This window comes from Syngnathus acus, chromosome 9 (genome assembly GCF_901709675.1).
Source record: "Syngnathus acus chromosome 9, fSynAcu1.2, whole genome shotgun sequence".
In the NCBI taxonomy this organism is placed as follows: Eukaryota; Metazoa; Chordata; class Actinopteri; order Syngnathiformes; family Syngnathidae; genus Syngnathus; species Syngnathus acus.
In genome coordinates this window covers 10,959,077-10,980,640 of record NC_051094.1, presented here as the reverse complement: position 1 = coordinate 10,980,640, position 21,564 = coordinate 10,959,077, and the positions used below count along the sequence as shown (strand labels likewise).

At 41.2% G+C, this 21,564-nt stretch overlaps 1 protein-coding gene across 4 annotated transcripts; it reads right to left on the bottom strand.

The window, feature by feature from the left end:
- Positions 1-39: 39 nt before the first annotated feature.
- On the bottom strand, positions 40-21,323 carry grk5l (G protein-coupled receptor kinase 5 like). Of its 4 annotated transcripts, none has more exons than XM_037258688.1 (16): positions 20,848-21,323; positions 10,600-10,695; positions 10,382-10,494; positions 7,255-7,332; positions 7,017-7,114; positions 6,754-6,846; positions 5,692-5,755; positions 5,146-5,286; positions 4,876-5,066; positions 4,464-4,501; positions 4,204-4,293; positions 3,919-4,127; positions 3,694-3,831; positions 2,265-2,402; positions 1,940-2,067; positions 40-1,858 (listed from the first exon to the last, which is right to left on the bottom strand). In XM_037258688.1, exons 1-16 carry the CDS (start codon positions 20,897-20,899, stop codon positions 1,810-1,812), a joined length of 1,716 nt encoding a protein of 571 aa, XP_037114583.1. In that variant the 5' UTR covers positions 20,900-21,323; the 3' UTR covers positions 40-1,809. The 4 variants fall into 4 exon arrangements, with proteins under 4 accessions (XP_037114583.1, XP_037114582.1, XP_037114586.1 ...); XM_037258687.1 differs by having other exon boundaries at positions 1,936-2,067; positions 20,848-21,322; XM_037258691.1 differs by lacking the exon at positions 6,754-6,846 and having other exon boundaries at positions 1,936-2,067.
- Positions 21,324-21,564: the final 241 nt, after the last annotated feature.

The window sequence follows — 21,564 nt, the reverse complement described above, 5'->3', positions numbered from 1 at the left end:
TCCTGTACAGCATTTTCATTATCTTTTTTATTTTTTTTAAAATCAACTCTAAAGTGACACTGTAAACCGAGGAATATACTGTGCTGTATGGGATACAATAACATCAGTGGAATGAGGTATGCAGAAGCAAAGGAATACAGCTGTCCATACGTACACGTGCCCATGCAATGACAACACATCACAATTCTCACAATGCTGTTTATGTGTATCTATCTGATAAATGTGTCGCTATGCAAGCTATATGATATGCCCCCAGGCTCACCTTATCGTTTACCTTTCTAAAATAATGGCCTGTCATTTTTCGACATACTGCAAATTTTTTAATGTTCTCAAAAATCAACAATGCACAATGTAATTCGGTCCGCTTATATACGGATGGATGTCAGCTTTTTGCTTCGTAGTCTTTAATTCAACTTCCTTCCTATTACATTCGCATACTCATCAGCATCTAATCACTACCGGAAGTAGAACTAGTTGATGCTTCCAACTAGTCCTACTAGCCTAATGCTGCGGTCAGACCAAATGTGAGCTAAGTGTTTCTGGTGCCGTGTTTCCAATGTTACAATATGGCACAGTTAAATGTCTTCCTATTAAATGGGAAAACTTAATTTACAAGATTATGAACATACACTTAGCTTTATTAATTATTACATTATTTGAGTGATTCAAAATGACTTCTCGTAACACAACGCGATTTATATGATTGCGTGAAGATATGCCATTATCCACTTGCATGAAGTTATTTGGTGAAATGAATGAGAGGCTGTTAAGATACAATATTCTTTTATTTATATAAATTAAGGAAACTATTTAACACACAATGCCTCACAAAGATAATACATTTTATAATCCGGTGCAGCTTATGTATGACAATGTTTTTAAAATAGACCCATCATTGATATTGTGCCTAATATTACGATACACCGAATGGTCCAAAAAATAATAATTTTTTATCTTAAACATGCTGGTAACCTCTGTTAAAAATCATCTAGATCTTCAGTTGAACATCTCATGCAAAATTATATGATCAATTAATTTATACATTTAGTCTTTGGTTCAGTTTTAGTGTTTTGTGGGCGACAAATTGACTTAAGCCATTATTTTAGGAATGTGACGACAGAGAATGTGTGTAGTATACTGAGCAAACAGCCTACATACTGATCTCACGCAATTCTAAATGACATCTTCAGACCACTACATCAACATCACACATCTGATTTGTAATCTTTGGCCTGAGTGTACATGAGGCGACACTAATAATGAGCTGAGGTTGTGGACATAATTGTCTGTTCTGAATGTTAAGGAGTAATATGAGGTAAAACTGAGAAAGTATGACGAGTGATACACAGATGGTGGCACTAGTATAGATAGATGGTTAGCTGTTGGGTACAGGGGAGGAAATAAAAAAACTTTTTTGATTTTGGGGGGAAAAAAGAAACATCACCAGGGCCCACTTTTCTATTCCTATAGTGGGTCTTTATATTAAAATGGTTCCCCTGAAGAAGAAAAAAAAAAAGCTTAGTTTGTATCCTTTTAATTCTTTCATCAACACGAGTGTCTCTTCTCTGTTTTCCAACAATCCTGAGGGTAAGAGGGTTTGTCCAAACATTGCAAGACATCTCTGACCACCCAAGAAACAAAAGGGCCTGAGTACCTGGGTCTGGGCTGACCCATGAGACCTTAAACAGAAGGTCTCAGGACCCGACTGTCAACTAATTAGCAGTGGGTGAACCCTCAGAGTTTCCTATATGGCTCCCACGCTGTAACTGCACCACTAGGGGGCAGAGTTGGACATAGAGTCCACAGAGTTTACACTGGAAGACTGCACGCGGCTGTGGGAAATAGGCACCTCCGGGTGCTAAAGCAGACAAGAAAAGATTGGCGTTAGAATTGCAGTTTGCATGATGAGATGCTTGACCAATTGTTTCTACGTACGTGCCTCCTGAAGATCCTGTCCAGCAGGCTGCGTCGGGGAGGCTCTGGAGGTTGATTCCAGTCAAGGTCTGGAGGTCTCATCCCTTGAGGGCCAAACACATTCAAATCTCTGAAACACTCCGTTTCTATCATCTGGGAAGAGAGGACACCTTTGGCCTATTACAAACATTGGCTCCATTGTTGATGAACACACAGTCAAATCATTTTATGTGTACACCACAAACTAAGAGTAATAGACAAAATAAATGAAAATTTACTGAGAGACATCGTCCCTTACTGCAAAAAAATGGTTGTATTTATCATTAGTCCGTCAAGGAACACACGCTCACCTCATTCTGCCATGGGATGGAAACACTGCCTGTAGCAAATTTGGAGTAGAAGTCATTGTCAGTTTGGTCCAAATTGACTCCCTTGACTGTGGAGAACTGCTCAATGTCCAACACATCCTTACAGTAGACTGCCCGGGGCTGCAAGAGGCCAATAACCGTCAAGAGGATGAGATGAAACAAGTGGTTTTTTTTCTTGACCTCAAAAAGAATGTTGAAGATTAAGGCATGTTTAATGCACACATACTACATCCATGATCGTCCAAAATGATTTGGCGTCAGGGTATAAACACACATTTAAATTTATAGCCCTCTGCCAGTGTCAAAAATGTGAAAATCCGCAATAAGAGTCACCATATACAAACCTTTTCTATAGTTTTACCCCCTCCCACATGCTTTAAACACAACATCGTAGTGTCTGTGGACATGAGACTGGTCCTGGTGGGCTGGCGTGTAAAACCAGTCAGTCTGTGCTGATTGTCTATGTGTTTCACTGTTCTACCAGCATTAACGGCTGAAAAGTGTGTTGCCGACTGTGGCTCTCCTTTCCCATATGGATGGACATTACATAAGTAGGTCAATCAAATTCCTTGCAAGGAGAGCATCTTTTTCACATGCGTCAAGCCTTCACATCCTGGCAAGGTCACTAATTCAAAGCCACTTTGATTAGGCTGCCATCTCCTGGTACACCGGTAATACACACATTTTAAAGAGTAAACTGAAGACAGTTCAAAATAAAATCACTACGGTTGTCCTAAAAAAAAAACCAATGCCCCTCAAATACATCTGGACTCTGAGCACCAGTAGAGAAAAATCACTACATGAAAATGTTGCTCAATTCTAAAACCATTTCAAATAAATTTCCAAAATACCTGCAAAAAATATTTTCCCTTGTCAGTAAAACTCAGCCGTACACTACTCGACATCGGTAAAAAAACAAAACAGTTTCTTGTACAGCACAGCAGTGCACTAAAAAAAAGCCCTTTAACCATGACTAAAACAATAGTCAAATACACAAACGAAGTTTTCCTGTTTATTGTAAAAAAAATATATAAATTAGATCAATTTATATATTTTTTTAACTTTTGAAGCATAGCTGCCATTGGGCTGTTTTTGCACTTATAAGACAAATTAACATGTTTTATTTTTATGTACAGGATGCATAACTTTGACTTGTGCTGACTTGATCAAATACTTGAAATGCACGTTGCCCCCTTTGTGTCTTTATTTTATGCCTTGGGCTTTATTGTGTTTTTTATCCTTGGTTAAGTCCGACTGAGTGACGGGAAGGCTTGATGTGGTGTCTTCTGTGCGATCACCAAAATCAATCAACCAATCAATCAATCAATCAATCAATCAGGAATTTAACAGAATTGCAAGTGATAAACCGCCATATAGCGGGGGGGGGGGGACACTATATCAGATTACTCACATCAGGTACAAAAGGAGGCTCCACTATTCCAGCTTCTAGCCTCTTGAAGTTGATGTTCTTGAAGGAGGAGTGGGCCTTGACCCCTGCCGCTTCGTCCCCCATGCACCCTAGCCTCTGCTTCGGGTCTTTGGTGAGCAGCTAAAGTTAGTTTGGAGGCGAGATAAACCACAACATGATTCACTGTCTACCAGTCTGCACGAGAACCTTTTTTTGTCGACTCCTCACCCTTCTACAGATTTCCTTGGTGTCCTCTGTAAACTTGTCATTGTATTCCTCCTCTTCCTCTTGCACCCTTCTCTCCACCTCCTCCCTCTTCACTCGTTCTTTGCGGGCACGGAAGGGCGATCGCCCAGCGGTCATCTCGTATATGAGGCAACCCAGCCCCCACCAATCAGGACTCATTCCATACTTTTCGTTATTGATCACTTCGGGAGCTAAACATGACCAAACAGGCTGTCAGATGAACAACTTGCATGTGTAAATTGAGATGTTAATTAGATTGAGACTTACCCATGTAGCCAACTGTCCCCACCCTTCCTCTGATCAACTCCCCTTCAGGCACTTTAATAGCAAGGCCCAAGTCAGAAATACGGATGTGGCCTGCAGTGCAAAAATAATAATGCTAATGCTGTAATTATACAATCGACATAGTTACAAAAACAACCATTTTGAAAATAAAAGTCTAAAGTAGCATTTATCCATTTTTTACACTATACATAGGAAAATATATGCAATACTTGCGATGAAATATATCAGGCTTTAAAACCCACCATTGTCATCAAGTAGGATGTTCTCTGGTTTTAAATCTCTGCAAGAAAAAACAATGAAAAGGAAAATAATATACACAACCCTTAACTCATCTGTTCTGCTAAATTAAATCAGTCACAGTTGTGATCAGAAGTTACTCATCATCAAATTAGGTTTTTTGACTGATGATTTGTTTGAAGCGTTCTTTTTCCTTTGCGGAATGAATATGCACATATGATGGCATTATTTGGGATTTCTTTCTTCAAACATGGTTAAAAATATACATAAGATATGATATTTATGCAGACACTACTAAATTTGGTGCATTGTCCTTTTGCAAATTTCATCGTGACTAGTTGCTTTTGGCTTAATTCTGGATGGATATTTCTTTTAAACTTCTAACCACAACTTGAAATCGAGTCTTAAGATTGCTACCTGTAGACGATGGATTCCCTGTGGAGATGCTTGAGACCACAACAGATCTGAGCAGCATAAAACTGGACCCTGTCTTTGTCAAAGCCCGGCGTGCCCATGTTGTAGATATGAAACTTCAGGTCGCCACCATTCATTATGGTCAGCACCAGACAAAGAGCGTCTTTGGTCTCGTACGCGTACGCTAAACTCACCTAGAGGCCAGAGGAACTTGTTAAGTGGTTTAATGTGACCAGGACACAACAAGAACTATCTTTTGTAATGTTTACCCACCACAAATCTACTGTTAACTTTCTCCAAAATCTGCTTTTCATTGAGCGCCATCGACTCTCCTTTTCTCTTCTTTATCCTCTTCTTCTCCAGCTTCTTGCAGGCGTACATCTTTCCCGTAGCTCGAACTTGACAGGCACACACCTGAGACAAACCAAAGCGCATCACACATGATTCACATTGTAATAAATAAAGACAGCATCACTTCATTTTATTTCACTGAGACACAGCTATGAAAACCAAGAGTGGACTAAATCCCTTCGGCACATTTTCAGCAATTCTCTGCTGCCAACTTTGTGGGGACAGTTTTGGGAAAATCTCAGCATGACACTGTTGAGTACACAAAGCAATATTCATAAACGCCTCTTTGGAACAATCTCATCAAAACCATGAAATATATTTGGGACTACTACTATAAAGACTTTGAGACAGGTCTTATCGTACTTCATCAGTGAAGTCTGACGAATCTAGTAGAAATTATCTCTTGGAAAATTCCGAGTTAGCGTATTGGTAAAGTCTCATTACTTTTGTCAAACTGGTATCTCTCACCTCTCCAAATCCTCCCTTCCCAAGCACTCGGTATTGTCTGAAAGTGTCTTTAGTGATTGGTTGCCTGACAAAACACAGACAGAGGAAAAGCCATTAATACATGTTCATGCACTGTATTATTGATTAGGACACAGATATTATCTGCAGAACTCAATACCATCCTGAGTCTGTTTCCTGTGCACAGGATGGGGCCTCTTGCGTGCAATTTTACTTTCCAGACAACGGATATGATCAAAGATGCTCTGAGAGCCTGCTGTTTACTTGAGGCTGCATCTGATATGGTGCTCGCTCTGCATCAAAGATGTTCCTGCCAAGAGTGATCAACTCCTATTAGGAGCGTCCACAAGTCAACTGTTCCCTTCTAAAACCTTTACACTTTTGGGGTTGGGTTCCTTTCACTTTCATCACACTGAAGGTCTATTGAGGTTATTGAGTTTTTAATGCTCAAATAAATGAAGAGTGTGAGTGATATATTGTAAAAGAACTATTTGAGTGGATAGTATGTGGGAAAAAATGGAGTAGTATTTCCTTTTTGTTGTATGTAGAGCTCAGTTACTGGAATGGGATAAAAATATGGATGTCTTTTTTGTAAATTATTATTTCATATATTCATATTATGCTTTTTATTGTGTTGTTACATTTCAGACCGGTAGTCTGTTGCAGCTGCCAAGCTCACGGCAACACAAAATCTAAACCAGTCGAATTTGTACCATTAACTCAGCAACATATCGCTAAACCTATCTGAGACCGGTCACTAGATGGATCCAGCAGTTTTGGGTCAGAAAACACTGAAGTGCTCTCACCATTTTAACGCTAACTGCGGCATAGGTCAGATGTTTATCATTTTACACCGGGCTCCAACAATACAGTAAATCTTCATCATCAGAATTGTCGATATGTACGTAATGACACTCCATGAAATGACACTACTCTCTTATGATACATTTATGGTTTATGGCAATCCACTTTTAGGAGAGCGTCAATCATTTACAGAATTTTGAGATCGCGGATTATACCCCACAATTAGTGAAGGCCCGCTGCATAAACCTTAAAGGAACTGACCTCTCCAGCATCTTCCACTGCAGGAAGCGGTCAAAGTACATGCTGTTCTCAAAATCTGCAAATGGAGCCCCGCTCAGGTAGTCGTGTACAGCTCTGGTTCCAAACACAAAGGTGGGGGGCTCAGTCATCACAGTAAAATGTAAGCCAATGCTTTATACACCGTACATGTGAAATGGGGATGTGTGAAGGCAAGGAAGAGAGAAAAAAAAACAAGTGACTACAGCAAGCAGGTGAGTGGATGTAAAGATGGAGAGGTGACTCACTTGCGGCAGTTGCTGAAGATCTCCTTACATGGACTGAGCTCGAGGTTTTCTCGGCACTGATCTGCAAAGACCTCTGCAATGTCCACACGCTGAGGTGACTACATCAACACATGCATATACAATTCTCTTTGTCAATAGACACACTCCTCCAAACAGGATCATGTTAGTCTAAACAATTATTGCGCACAACAAAGAAGAACACTGTAACTGTAACAAGAAACTCGAGAAGTTAACTCACTTGTTTGGAAAGAAACGTCTTGACAATCTGGTCCCCTCTGCTTTTTCTTTTTTCGTCAGGCGTCACCTCGTAATCTTCCTGTACGAGCAAATGACTCATATCATTAACAACACCCAGAAGATCTGTCATCCTAAATTTCCATTGTGTTGGTGAAGTTATAGTTGGCAGAAAATATATTATAATTAAATATATATAATTAAATGAGAGAGCCTTGACTATTGCCAAGACCTAAATGTAATGTGGAAATTTGTGATTTTTGTGTAATCTTTAAGCAAATGACTTTCTATCCATCCATTTTTTTATACTGGGTATCCACGCTGCAAGCCATTGTCATGGCGAACAGTATCGGGCTGTAAACAAACAACCAAATCGCACTCACATTCACACCTTTGGGCAATTTATATATTTTTGGAATGGGGGAGGAAGCCAGAGTACGTCGAGGGAAACCAAAGCAAGCACAAGGAGAACATGCAAACTCCACACTGCAACATTATTATCTTTTTTTTTTTGGAGTGGAGCAAATATGGCCCAAATGACATTCACCCAGTCTTAGGATAAATACATGTTACAATATTTCCACACCGCCAATGATGTCAGTTAATCATGCTAGTTTGATGTTTCCACATTCATTTAAAGCTTATGCGGGTGCGTCAGAAGTCCAGACGGGAGAAACCGCGTAGATGAAAGGTGTGCAAGTCCAAGCGCTTAAAAAAAAAAAGTCTTACGCACGAACGGGAGAATATGGTCCTAAATGCGTGTGTTGCTGTCACTCTCACAAACATATGGTGCACTTGGCTGTGTGTCTATACATATGCTGCCATTCACACAGAGAGCCATGACTGTTAAAGGCTGCTCATATTGGACGTGTCAGAGGCATGAAAAGAACTCTGACGCATTTCCGAGCGAGCACTTTTAACTTTCAATGTGAAAAAAGATGGGTGGAGGGCTGCACACTAGCCTGACACTGTCTATCAGTGGCTTTTTCCCCCCAACAAGGCCCTGTGTTGCCTGGCAACCACACAGAAAACACGGCAGGATTCCTCGAGGTCCTGGAGTGTCACAGTGTGTCACACCAGCGTCACCATCTTTCCACTATAAAACACACACACACACACACACACACACACATATACATACAGTACATACACACATAAGCCTGGAGATTTAGGCTTTAAAAAGCAGCAGCGTCACTGACACTTCGGGACAAGGCAGAAAGGACATACAACTTGTATACACTGTCATGAGCAGAAATACACCTGTAATGGGCAGACAAACTGATGCCGAGCCATTTAATATTAATGAGATGTACAACATATTAAGAAGACTTCACAGTATGATGGCACAACATCAAAATGAAGGTCAATTGGTTGGAAGACTATGTTTCATTACTTTCCATTTGTCTACCTAATAAATTGGCAAACATACAAACTCAGTCACTTGACGAGATTGTACCGCCACCTTAAATGTAGTCATTGACATTGTAGGAGCTCAGCCTAATGGACAAGGTGCCCCTTTAACCTTTTGGAAGCAAGAGGGGGGATCCAGCACGCACGCACAAAATGTGCACGCCCTTTCTGGTGGAACCCCAGAGCACATTCCTTCCTCAGTCACACAAACTCTTTAAAAGCTCTCTCTCTCTTCCAAATGGCCACGCTCGCTGTTTTCCAGCTTTACAAAAAGAAACATAAATAACCACGTTTCTCATGTCTCACACGTATCCCTCCTCAGATGAGATCAACAACGTGTTACCAAAAGAAATACATAGGGTGGGAATGAAGCAACATAATGAAATAGTTTTACACAAAATAAAAACTCTGACCGCACTAGTCTCGTCTTGTTTCACTCATTCACTTGGGACCAAACACCTGCGTCATTGTAGTGAGCAGGGCTACAACTATCAATTATTTCAATATTTGATTCATCTGCAAAGTATTTTTCCGATTCAGTCACTGGTTGTGTCAAATAATTGGCCAAAAATGTTCGTAATCGATTCCCAAAGTAAAAGAAAATGCTTTATTTTGATTTAACACAAACAATCAGGCTGTTGACATGTTGGACAACAGAAATGATAGAATATTTATTTTTAGGCATGTATTTAGGCATTTACAGTAGGTTCCCCCTTGCAGAGGCCAGGTCTCCTGACACTGCACCTAAACACTCACATTTTTTGATTACATTTTTCAACCGCTCGCGTGACCTGTAAATTTGCTCTTTTTTAAAAATGTTATTATGAAATATTGTTTGTTGCTGTCAAGCTGAATTGCCACTGTTAACACTGGCGACATGGCGGTGAACAAAGAGGAGCAAGTTTACTAAAAAACAATGAACAATGTAAAAGAGTGCTTTCTTTTTCTCCAGTAGGTGTAACGTGTCAGAGGAGACGATCCGATAATGACTCCACGTTGTTTTGTGAAGCAACTGTCAACGCAAGAAATTCTGTTTGGATCAGTATTACCGGTAAAAAAAAAAAAAATTACTTTCTAGTGTGCGCCCCAAATTTTGAATTAGGGGCGATTGTGCTCCTATATAAAAAAACAAAAAAGTTAGTCTGGAACCTCGGCAGTGGGTCACTTTTATGGCAGTTTGACAGTGACAGAAAAAGGGGGAGGGATATGTGTTTTTATGTGCAGGGGGTGTATTGGAGGAGGGTATGCTGGAATTGGATAGAGTGGTGTGAGAAACAATGCAGCCCTTTTTGTATGGTCACATACCCGCAAAGATATTCTCGGCATACACAAAGATTTAAACGTGTCAAGTGGGAGGTATTCCGTCTAGACGTGAACAGAAAGCGACATGGGATGCGCACACGATAGTGGGGTGCATTTTGGGGGGAAAGGGGTCAGCTGAATAATTATCACCACTCAGTTATTGATCTGCTCTTTGCTGCATCCGCCAATGCCAGCACAGTGTCAGGCAGCAATGTAATGGAATGCATGCATTGCAAAAAGTGAATTCTTGTGAAACGTGTAGAGTCAAGGTTAGAAAAAAAAAGCTTAACTCTACCAGGCCAAAAAAAGTATTGCAATTGTTTCCACTGTAAATAATGCAACTGCTGGGTTGATTTTGTTGTTGTTGTTGCACGCACGTGTGTTTGGGTATATGTCTGTGTATGTGCGTGTGTGCCTACCATTGCATCCAGTAGTTGAATGCAGCGTTGCAGTTTTGGTCTGGTCTCACAGTAAAGACGGAAGAGTTGCCTTCCAATAGGCTGTTTCTCACAGATACTGACATAGTCCTTTTCTACAGAGAGAGAGACAAACACAATCCTATAAAACACAGCCGGACACACTTTTGCCAAACTCAGGTCAGCATACGCACACACACACACACACACACAAATCATACCAACGCTGTTGCCCAGCTCAGTGCACTGACTTATGTGGGGGAAACGAAGGATCTCCTTCCATTTTTTGCTCCTCCCTTTCCGCTTGCCTCCTCCACCTGCAGTGACAGCAAAAGAAGAGATTTTCTTAGTAGAGTGCAAGTGAAGGCCTACTGACAGCAAAGAGAGGACAAGAGTGAGCGAGGGACGGGGTGGGGTTGTTGCAGACTCCGCTGAATGAAATCATAGTCTCAGCTTGTATATTTAATTCATAGATTACGTTGGACTTCCTCTCTAATTTTCTCAACTCTCTCACCACTTTTCCTCTGAGTGGAAATGTGTGCATCTACACAAAAAGAAGCCTCTTCTGACCCTCTCAGTTCCCATCATAGGCCAGAACGTGAATGCCAGATTGGATTGCACTGCTGTGGATAATCTAGCATCGACTTCCTTTTGCATCATCAACATCTTAAATCATTCAATCCAAATAGATTTGCTCTTTAAGGACAATTTAGCCATTTATTCTTGCAATATTAGTAATTAATTCACAGATGAATTTTGTCTTAATTTCCCCTATTAACTTAATTTCCCGAAAGGATGCAAATACAATTCCTTTTATTTATATTTTTTTAAATAATCGATTCCAGCTGTTTTGTCCAGCGTCTTGCTTTATTGATTTACAGTATATCCTGTCTCCCAAACTGGCTGAGAATTCATTAAATTGTTAAGCGCAGCGGAAAACGACTGTGAGTGACTCGGCTGCAATATTGCGAGCATGAGAACAGGAAAAGCAATGACAAGCAGACATCTTTAAGTAATAAGCCTGGAATGTGAGCGGCACCACGTCATGCTGGAGCCTCCGAGGGAAAGCTTCAGCACTTTTGTCTTCTCGTTACCGCCTCATCCTCCCCTCCTCTGTTGTTCCACTTCATCACTAAGACTTCTGTTACGGACGTAATGTTTTTATTAGGTTGAATGGGGATTTTTTGTGCTGTTTGCATGCAAGCAGTCATTTTTCATACTGGTTGGTCGTTATTTTTTATACTGAGGTCAAAAGATGTTTCCTTCAATCTGTGTCCAGTAACAATTTGGTTCGGTTCCATTTAACATGGCTAAGACCGAAGACTCTTTGAGTGGCAATAAATCTTGTGAGTCCTGATAGAGGACGTATTGCCATTAGTTGAGCAGACATTACAGAATCCTGCTCACCTCGTAATTTGTGGAATGGTACCATCACTCAACTGTTTCTTGATCACAGCCAAATGGTCTATTCTTCTTTGACGTCTTACAGTGTCATCTGACCTCACAGATGATTCAGACTGAATGAACAGACATTGCTAACATTTTGGAGAAAGTGGTAGGAGAAGCAAAAAGAGGCTGCGGGTTTGATGACATAAAACGTTTTTCTATATAGTGTCAACATAAACAAAAGCATTTTGAATAGATGATTTAATGACGGGTTTAATGATGTAAAACGTTTTTCGACATAGCGTCAAACAGAAACAAAACTATTTTGAATCGATTATTTAAATACAGGGTTTACGTTTAGAAGAGAGACTCTCCCTGAGGAGTGAGTTAGCCACATACGATGATGACAACAATTGGATAAACAGTTTTTATACAGCATGTGATCAAGATGTTCTTTCATCACAGTTGAGAAGAGGTCATATGTCCCCAGACAAACACCAAGCTTGAATTTATTAATAACTCAAGCCAATATATCCCCTAAGAGAATCATTAACTCACAGCACCTGCTACTCCTCAACATTGTTTTAGGCTTCATAAGCTATAAGCAGCCACACTCGCTGATTTAAGCTGCTGGAAAACACTTAATACTGTATACGTATGTAGTTATGATCCACATCTGTGTGCCCTACTGCTTCCAATCATTTGATTTCCTTCCGTGAAACTATGACGTCTGTACTGAGAGTTCAACCCCACTCACTGCTGCCTCTTGTGTAAAAAGAAGTCCCTGGAGGGGAGAGTGTTTTTGGAATCTCAACTAAATGACTTCTCGTTTCAACTGTTTCAAATGATTGAAATAAACATAGGTCACCCACACTGTCATTCAACTTTTGGGTCCATCCAATTTCTAATCATTCAATCCCAGGGACGTATTTTAATGACATCATCAATGCCACAGCTTGTTACCGAATCCGTTTCTGTCAGAAGATACACATAAATTCAAATGTACGTATTATTTTAATAAATGTTTTGCTTGACAAAGCCGCACTATTAAAACAACGCAAAGCTCTCATGTCCAATGTGAACCATTTTGCCCTCGCTCCCAGGCTTTATGTATTTAGTTAGTTAGTTTACGAAACAGAGCTCATGCTCTCAGGGTCCGTCACTTACACGGAAGCAGAAATACACCCTGGACTGAGGCGTTGCTGTGCACAGGTCCATGTCAGTTTAATTTATTCCATACAGGCTGTGTGGTCACTACACTTTATTTATGTTTCCCCTTAACAGCTCTGACATCATCAAGGCATGTCAAGTCGAGTAAAAATAAAGTTAAAGAGGGAAGGACGTCCTCCTGGCACTAGACTTGGAGGTTGCTGGTATCCAAAACATGTATGTGTGTTACTATGAGTGTGTGCTTGTTGTACCTCTGGCGGCACGGAGTAACACCATGATTAAAGTTTTTCTCCATCTGCTAGTTCTTCTTCTGCTTCTATTTCTTCTACCTTTCCGATTGTCTTTTTGCAGTTGACACATACTTTTGGTGTATTTCCGCCGGTGGAAAAAAGGTGCCAGTAATGCACGGAATGTCAACGTGATTAGGAAAAGGGAATTTGGGGTGACAGTTTGAGTTCTAATTTATATAATTCACAAGACCAGCCAAACTATGAAAAACGTGCAAGTCGAATATGGTTAAATGTGAAAAAAACCGTACTAGAATAAACAAAAAGAATGATCATAATAATGTGAATAATGAATGTATGGAGTTCCATCAATAGAAAAATGGGGCTTGTTGTTCTCAAGATAAACAGTGCTCAGTTTTTTGCACCACAGAGTCAACATAGACATGTTTTGACACACCGGGATAGAAATAAATTCTGAAACATACAATTGACCATTACGCTATAATGCTGGCATCACAATATGATGTCACCAAAGAAGGCAAATTTTGATTTCTGAGTATTCACCTTGTCAGTATACTAACCTCAAAGTGAGTTCACAAACAACAAATGAGCTAACGCTTATTATCTCCTCACAGATTCTCACATCACCTCCTTCGTCTAAATTGTTAAATGTCGGTATCACGGTTGAGTCACAGCCGGGTGGTCGGGAAAGGTACAAACACAGTGATGCACCATGATACAAACGCCTTTGTTCTCAGAAAGTATTCCTTTTCCTGCATCTCCACAAAGTCCACCTATTCACGAGATGGAAACCATTGGCATCGGAGCTGTAGGATATTTAGCCGAAAGATAAATAACATAGCAAGCCCAATTGCAAATGGACAGTTTGTATCTGCTTTAAATTGTCTATTATCTAATACAGTATTGTCATGAAAAATGCATTTAGGCAGACTGTAAAAGCTGTGCATTAGCAGGGGGAAGAGGCAATAACTGATATGGACAAGAGTAAAAAAATAATCAATAGACAAAACGACGCAATCCAGTACCTGCAATAAAAACCCCGCACAAGCTTCAAAGCTTTGTTAGAGAAAGAAGACCAGTTCGAGGGCTTCCTGTAGTTATGCTTCACTGCGTTTGTGTGCTTCAGGAAGCGGAGGGAAACTGCCCAGACCTGAGCACAAGGAGAAGACTATGGCCGGAAGACGCTTTTGCCTGGTCCGCAATGATGTCATGATGGTCTCTCTGCTCTGTAGCCTCATTAATATATCTGAACTAGCCTCTCCAATCATGAACTTTATTTCATCAGCACTCGCAGCAAACAATGTACATTTTTTACAATTATGACGTATTCTCGTCGTGTAGTAAATGCTAAACTGCATAATGTGAGGCCATAAAATATAACCATGACAACTACAATTAAAGGCAGACCTTGTTCTCAGCATGTAGTACAATTCCAATCTGCATTCAATCATTGTGACGATTTACCTTCATGTCCTTGTAATCACTACTGCTAAAAATAGAAACCAACCCAAGGGCAGAGTGAGTTCATATACTCTGAGGTAGTCAAACCGGTCCATGACCTCACAGCAGTTATTGTTGGAGTGATTTTCTGCAGATGTACATCTCCGTATAAATTGCATGAAAGGACTGAATCCGCACAAGAGCAGACAAGGCAGGGTACCTTTCCTGTTTAGGAAGAGTCAGGTGCAGCGGGTTTCCTGTTCTAATAATACATTAACTATGGAATGCGGAATGGAAAAAGTATAAGCGCAGCTCATGCATTAAACTTCGACAAATTACGTTATCTATCTTCCTGTTTGATTACAGTGGAACAATGTAGGGCATCCCGGGAAATTAAGCTTACAGTGGGACCTTGGTATTCATGATTCATCTGTTCTAAACCGCAATCGTATGAAAAACAAGGCAATATTTCCCGTAGGAAATCATTTCCAATTATTAGCCAAAAGCCTACAAATTATGTGCATACATGTGGCATTAGACGCTTTTTACTGCCAGTGGCCCCTCTTAATGCAACCCACCAATTTGTATTGGCTAGCGATTGATGATCAAACCTGCAGCATCTGTATGAAATTTAGCAGTATGTACCAGTGTTTGTACTTTGAGTTCTTTTCTCACATTCTTCATGCAAGGGAAAACTGGCACTTTCTTTTGCTCCATTCTGGCTCATTTAGTAGTCACAATTAACATCCATCCATCCATTTTCAGTATCGCTCATCCTGTTCAGAATGACAGGGGGGTGCTGGACCTTATCCTAGATGACTTCAGGTAAAAGGCAGACTACGCCCTGGACTAGTCACCATCCAGTCAAATCCACATTCACACTGCCGCTGACTGGGAAATTGTGGGATCAATTTCCGACATACCGCATACAAGTCAGGCGAGTGTGCCTGACACCATCAGTGATTTATCAATCCATCCATCCATCCATTTTCTGTACCGCTTTATCCCTACAGGGGTCACGGGCATGCTGGAGCCTATCCCAGCAGTCATCGGGCAGTAGGCGGGGGACACCCTGAACCGGTTGCCAGCCAATCGCAAGGCACACAGAGACGAACAACCGTCCGCACTCCCACTCACACCTCGGCGGAATTTGGAGTGCTCAACCGGCCTACCATGCATGTTTTTGGAATGTGGGAGGAAACTGGAGTGCCCGGCGAAAACCCACGCGGACACGGGGAGAACATAAAAACTCCACACAGGGAGGGTCGGAGGTGGAAACGAACCGGCACCCTCCTAACTGTGAGGCGGTCGTGCTAACTAGTACGCCACCGAGTCGCCCTTGACTTATAAATAACAAGGGAAAAAAATACTTTGCATGATGAACCAAATCCCATGTTGCCGCTTGATTACAGGAAATGGCCTAGTGATGCGATTTTGGTTAAAAAAAAACTGCGACAGATTTAAAATAAACAAAAATCGAAAATCTAACCATACAAAAACTAGGCATGTGAAAATTGCAGCTTAGTGAATGCCACCATAATAAAACACTCCTCGGCAGTGACGCTGACCTTTGTGTTGGCAGGATCCATAAATATTTTGATAAGGCAATTAAGGCAAGGGCTATGTAATCTTTATTTGTATGAGCAATGATTTCAGTTCATGTCGGGGTGAAGCTTTGTCGTTAACTGTACTGCAATGTATGTTGCTAACTAAACGCATGTGACCCTGAAATAGGGTTAACATGATTACACAGCCTTCCGTGGCTGTTTAATTTTTCTAAAATTGCTCTCACCGTTGCACAAACACACACGCACATATTGTCCACATTGAAGTGGAAGTGTTTGTTCTATATTTTACACAATCTTTTAATTCCAAATGGTTTTGTCCATGTTATAACAACAATTCAGAAAAGAATAACAAAGAAAAGACCTGCACAAGATTCTGTTGTAGACTTTGGCTTCTAACATAAACTTGCTGTTTATTGCTTATCTTGCCTTTGACATCTGAACATGTCGTTTAGAACTGCAAGTTCAGGTTCTTCTTTCCCTTGCTGTTTTTATTCTAGACTTCCTTGAAGACAATGATTGATGATTTTACTATACACAGTTAGCTCTGATTTTTTTTACTCTTAAAGCCATTTAAAAATATTTATACCAGTGAGTAACTCTCAACTGTCAACTCCCATTGACACAGTAAACACAATTACATTATATGTACATGGTTTGCAGCAGTTTGAAGAACTTGCAAGTCATAGTACCAGAGCAAAATGCGAATGCACGTCATAAAGAAACAGTGTTTCATGCAGCTGCTGACTAAGGGTGGGAGCTTTAAAACATGCTGGAGATATTGATTATTCCCCTGACTAATGCACATGAAATATTAAATGGATGTGCCGTTAGAAATATGGCAACAACACATGCTTAAGACAGAATAAATGCTACTTAAGCATTTCAGTTATATGGGGAGGAAAAACCATGATGCGCTGTGCTGCTCAGGACATTCCTGGAGTTTTATACTGAAATAATGGATTTTTTTTTTTCATCCATTTCCATTACACCTGTGGTTCTCTCCTCTATTTCCCAGAGTTCCATTCAACAACCCCCAAAGAACAGACGTGAACTCGTAGCATCCAGAGTTCCATTATACTGCATGTGTGGGCAGAGGCAGCAATAACAATAGAGATGCAAGTGCCACAGAGCTGAATATTTCCACTCAAGAAAAAAAGTGAGTCACACTCCCACTCAAAACACACAGCCTTGTGGTGCCAATGTAGAAATGTGCATCTCTACTTCTTCTTTTCTTGATGCCTTCATGTACGACCGCATGTACAGCCAACAAATCTCTGTTTAGACTCAGATTTAGACTTGTATGGATGACGTTCAAGAATGTGGCACAGGTCTTTTTCACAAAAATTTGCCAGCTTGCTGTAACTTGTTGTGGTATCGCAACAGCCTTCACTCCAGCTCCCTGATGACGAGGCTTGACATCATGGCTGTTAGATTGTTTTCATATTTTATTCTTTAGGCAGCTCTGCTGGTTGTAGCAAAGTAGTGCACTCCATTTTGCAGCAAGTGCGAGTGCATACTTTTCAATTTATTCATATCTGGAGAGCACATGTAGAGATGTACAGATAATCTACAGGGCCAAAAGTAAAGAGACAACTATTGGCTTGACAACTATGTACTAACTAGCTGATGCGATATTAAGCATTTATTCAGCGTCGCGTCAACAAGGAATATTTCAGAAGCTGTGTGTATACTCAGAACTGTTCAAAAACGGAAAGAAACAGAAATTCCCTGTCGTTCTTGCGTAAACGTAGCCGCGAATCATTTCCCATGAAGACTGACATATTTTTCAAAGGAAAGGAGATGAACTGGCTTGCTACTAGTATTGTTCTTCCTCCATCAATGACGAACAACACTAACTACTGTATTACGGTTGTGTGAGACGCCAAACATCGAAAACAAGAAAACAGACTGAGAATGTCAGCAGGCTGCAGGAGAGTGGAATTTACTGTCGTCAGTTGCAGCCCAAACTAAATACTCCCGCTATGTTACCATAATTTAGTGAGGCCATCTGGCTGCAGCGCTCCAGTTTTTCCCCCTGTACGCTCATTCATTTCAACTGCCAATGACGTTTGCCGGTTTGGGACTCTACAAGCGCTGCCGGGAGTTGTGAATGGGGCGGCAACACACACACACACACACACACACAGTCGCGGTCGACTTCACTGACACACTGGAGTGCGGTTACATTTAAACAAAAGAATTCACCCGAGGAAATTAACCATACAGGCTGCTATTAAATGTAAGCTACTGTTAAATAAGCATGCTCAAGCACGTCACAGTCACACACTCAGCCAAGCCTGGCCTGAATACGTTTCTTTCTGTTGATCAGCTGTCACACCAGCAGATTTTGTCCGATAATGCATATTAGCAAACAGACAGTGACAGCATTGTCAGAGCATTGAGAGTGGCAGTCAACTGATACATGGATGACCATGCTGAAAGATCAGGGTGTTATGTTTCACCGCACGCACTCATCATCCATAAAGTATCTTCCACAGAGACCGGAGAGCGGCTCCACAGGAAGATGGAGATCGGATGGCAGTTGCCCACTCAGTTTGTTATGTAACAATCAATCTGATTAGATCGCTGATAGGCTACTTCTAACTGATGGAGCAAAATACCATTCTTTATGTAAGACAGTGGTCGTGATTGCTTTGTTTTTCTGCTAGTGAGTGGGCCACTGGAAATAGAAGATGACTCATATTTTCTTCATTGGGAATGACATGAACTGATCAGAAATCTGTGCTGAACATTTCTACAATGTATTTGTATCTTTAAGAGTCACACTGCGGATAGAGGTGCCACTTGGCCAACATCAACAGAATTGCATTTCTAAACTTCACTGTTTATTTCTGATTTTGAGCCAGAGAGCATTTGGATGGAGGATGGAAGCCGCAAAGCTCTGCACTGGCTCTCTCATAAGCAAACGTACAACACAACCCGGTAGATACTTTTGATTCATTCTCCCACCATGCGACATTAAAAACTCTGCCATACATTCTGGGCCTTGTAAGATGAAACCAAATCTCAAAACATGTTTGGAACGTTTAAAGGACATGAAGCAAAATGACTTCTAACAATCAGTGGCAGGTTTCGCTGAGTGGTGTGAGAGCGCAAGTGATAGTTACGGCACACAAGCCACTGAGAATATTATACTTGAGCAACTCAAAGGGCCATCTCATCCCTTCATGTGGTACTGGCTTTCCTCTCCCACACACAGCCAGAGACTGGAAAAAAGACCAATGGAGCAGCTGGGACAAGCAAGTTCTGTCATGGGTCAGTAACTGCTCTTATTAATTTGCTAAGCTTGATTTCCCCCTCTGGCCCAGTCATGCTCTGCTTCCGTAACACAAATGTCCAATCTGACGTGTAGGCGAATGCATCCGTTGGTTGGGGTTTTCATAGCGAGGAAGCTTCCCGTTGCACTTTATTACGCCATTAATTCCCACAAACGCCACTCACGCAGGCTGCCCTCCTTTTTCCAAAGTATGTCGTCACGGTGAGCTACTAAATGGACTGTCAGAAAATCTGAGTTGACTCCTGCGTCATGGCGCATTTTGCTTTTGATACAAGAACCCTTGTGCTGCCACATTTGTGTTTGTGACACAAGGGTGCGTTTGATACACTTAGAACAGATTAAAGTTGTCAATAAGGAATCATTTTATTTCTTAGGGGAGGGGCATGAATACAGCAAAAATACACACACTGGCCACAACAATAAATACACCTGTATGATCTAAGTCAAAAGCCAATCTGTTAAAAAGGTGTTAATGACAAGTACTGCTGTGGTTTACGTTTGCAATGGTGTGAAACCACTCGGAATTCAACTAAAAAGTATTTCTAATCGTCAATAGCGGACACTAGGGTGCCTACCAGACAGTAAGGAGTGGTTGTGCCCTGCCATTTTTTTTAATATTTATCTCGATTTGCCCCTGTTGAAATAACACAATCAGAGTAGTTGCACATCAATTCTAACCATTAATTGTGCTTTATTGTATGCATGCCTGGCAGTATGAATTCAAAGTTATCATAAAGACACTTTTGATTCAACTATTTCACTAAATAAAGCAGGTGTACCTAATGACATGTCCAGTGAGTTTATCAAGTTGATCAAGAAAATACATTTACATAGGGAAACGTTATACTTCCGCTGCAAGAGGATAATCTCATACTATTGCAATAGTGGGCAATGAATTACATTTGAATACATTATCCTATTTCATTTGACTTGCATGCACTGTAATAAATCAGATCTGATCACCATTACGATTTCTTTTCCACTCCCTACTAGCGGACGGCGCATCTGTTTGGCTACATTTTTTTCTGTGCATTTTAAACGAAAATACTTATTGATTGCATCAGTCTATACGAGTGTGTTTATGTGTCTGTCCTGCAAAAAGCGCTCATTCATTTTCGCAGAAACTGAAAGCGGATGTGGGGAGCAGGTTTGCTCGGACATATGAGAGAAAAAACGCGTACAGTATCCAAAATGATGAGGACACAATGTGTTGAGCTGATTTCGTTGAATCGTTTCAAATGTTGGCAGTAACCTTGCACAAGGTGTGGGAATCCTCTGGCGAGGTTTACCTGCAGTCATGACCAGCTCCGTTTCATTTCACTGAGAAAGAACCATGGACACTTGCATCTTGAAACTTACCCTCTCTGGCTTTTAGCAGTACAGTGTTGGCCACGATGTTCTCCAGCTCCATCAAAAACAAAAAAATCCCGAATGCAGAGGTTCACGGCACACAAACGTCTGCAGCGGAACCACCGTCCTTTGGGCTCGCACGGCTCGGGTAAAAGCGTCTTCACTCCTTGTTGGCCGCCCAGGAAATTTCACTTATGACAAAGTCGTATGAGATGAAAAAGGGTGTAATAGGTCTGCTTGCTGTGCAACACGGACATCGTTGTGGTGGTGGGATGAAAGTGCGCTGCTACATTTCTACTACCGCAAAGCCGTCCCATGCGTGATGTGCCTCGAGGATATCCCCAGGGCATAGAAAAACCACACTGGAGAAACTGTTGACAGCAAAGCGACTCCCCACGGTGGATTCTTCACTGCAGCGCACCAGTGGGATACAGACAGCTTCACGTTTCGGCGGCAGGGGTTGGCTGAGTGCAGCAAAGCGGACGTCAGTGCGCCCCTCTCCTACGTCATCGAAAGTGGGATGGACCCCCGGCCCCCAATTGTGTCAAGCCCATTTCACTTACCGGAAGTGAACGCATTTTGTGAGTCTTCAAAGTAAAGGAGATTCTATTTCCGACATTCGCAAACATTTCACGTTTATTGAGCCAAGGCACATTAAAAAAATATCATAAAAGTAAAACACAAAGAAAAAAAACATCATGGCCAGCGCTAGGCCAGGAAGGACAT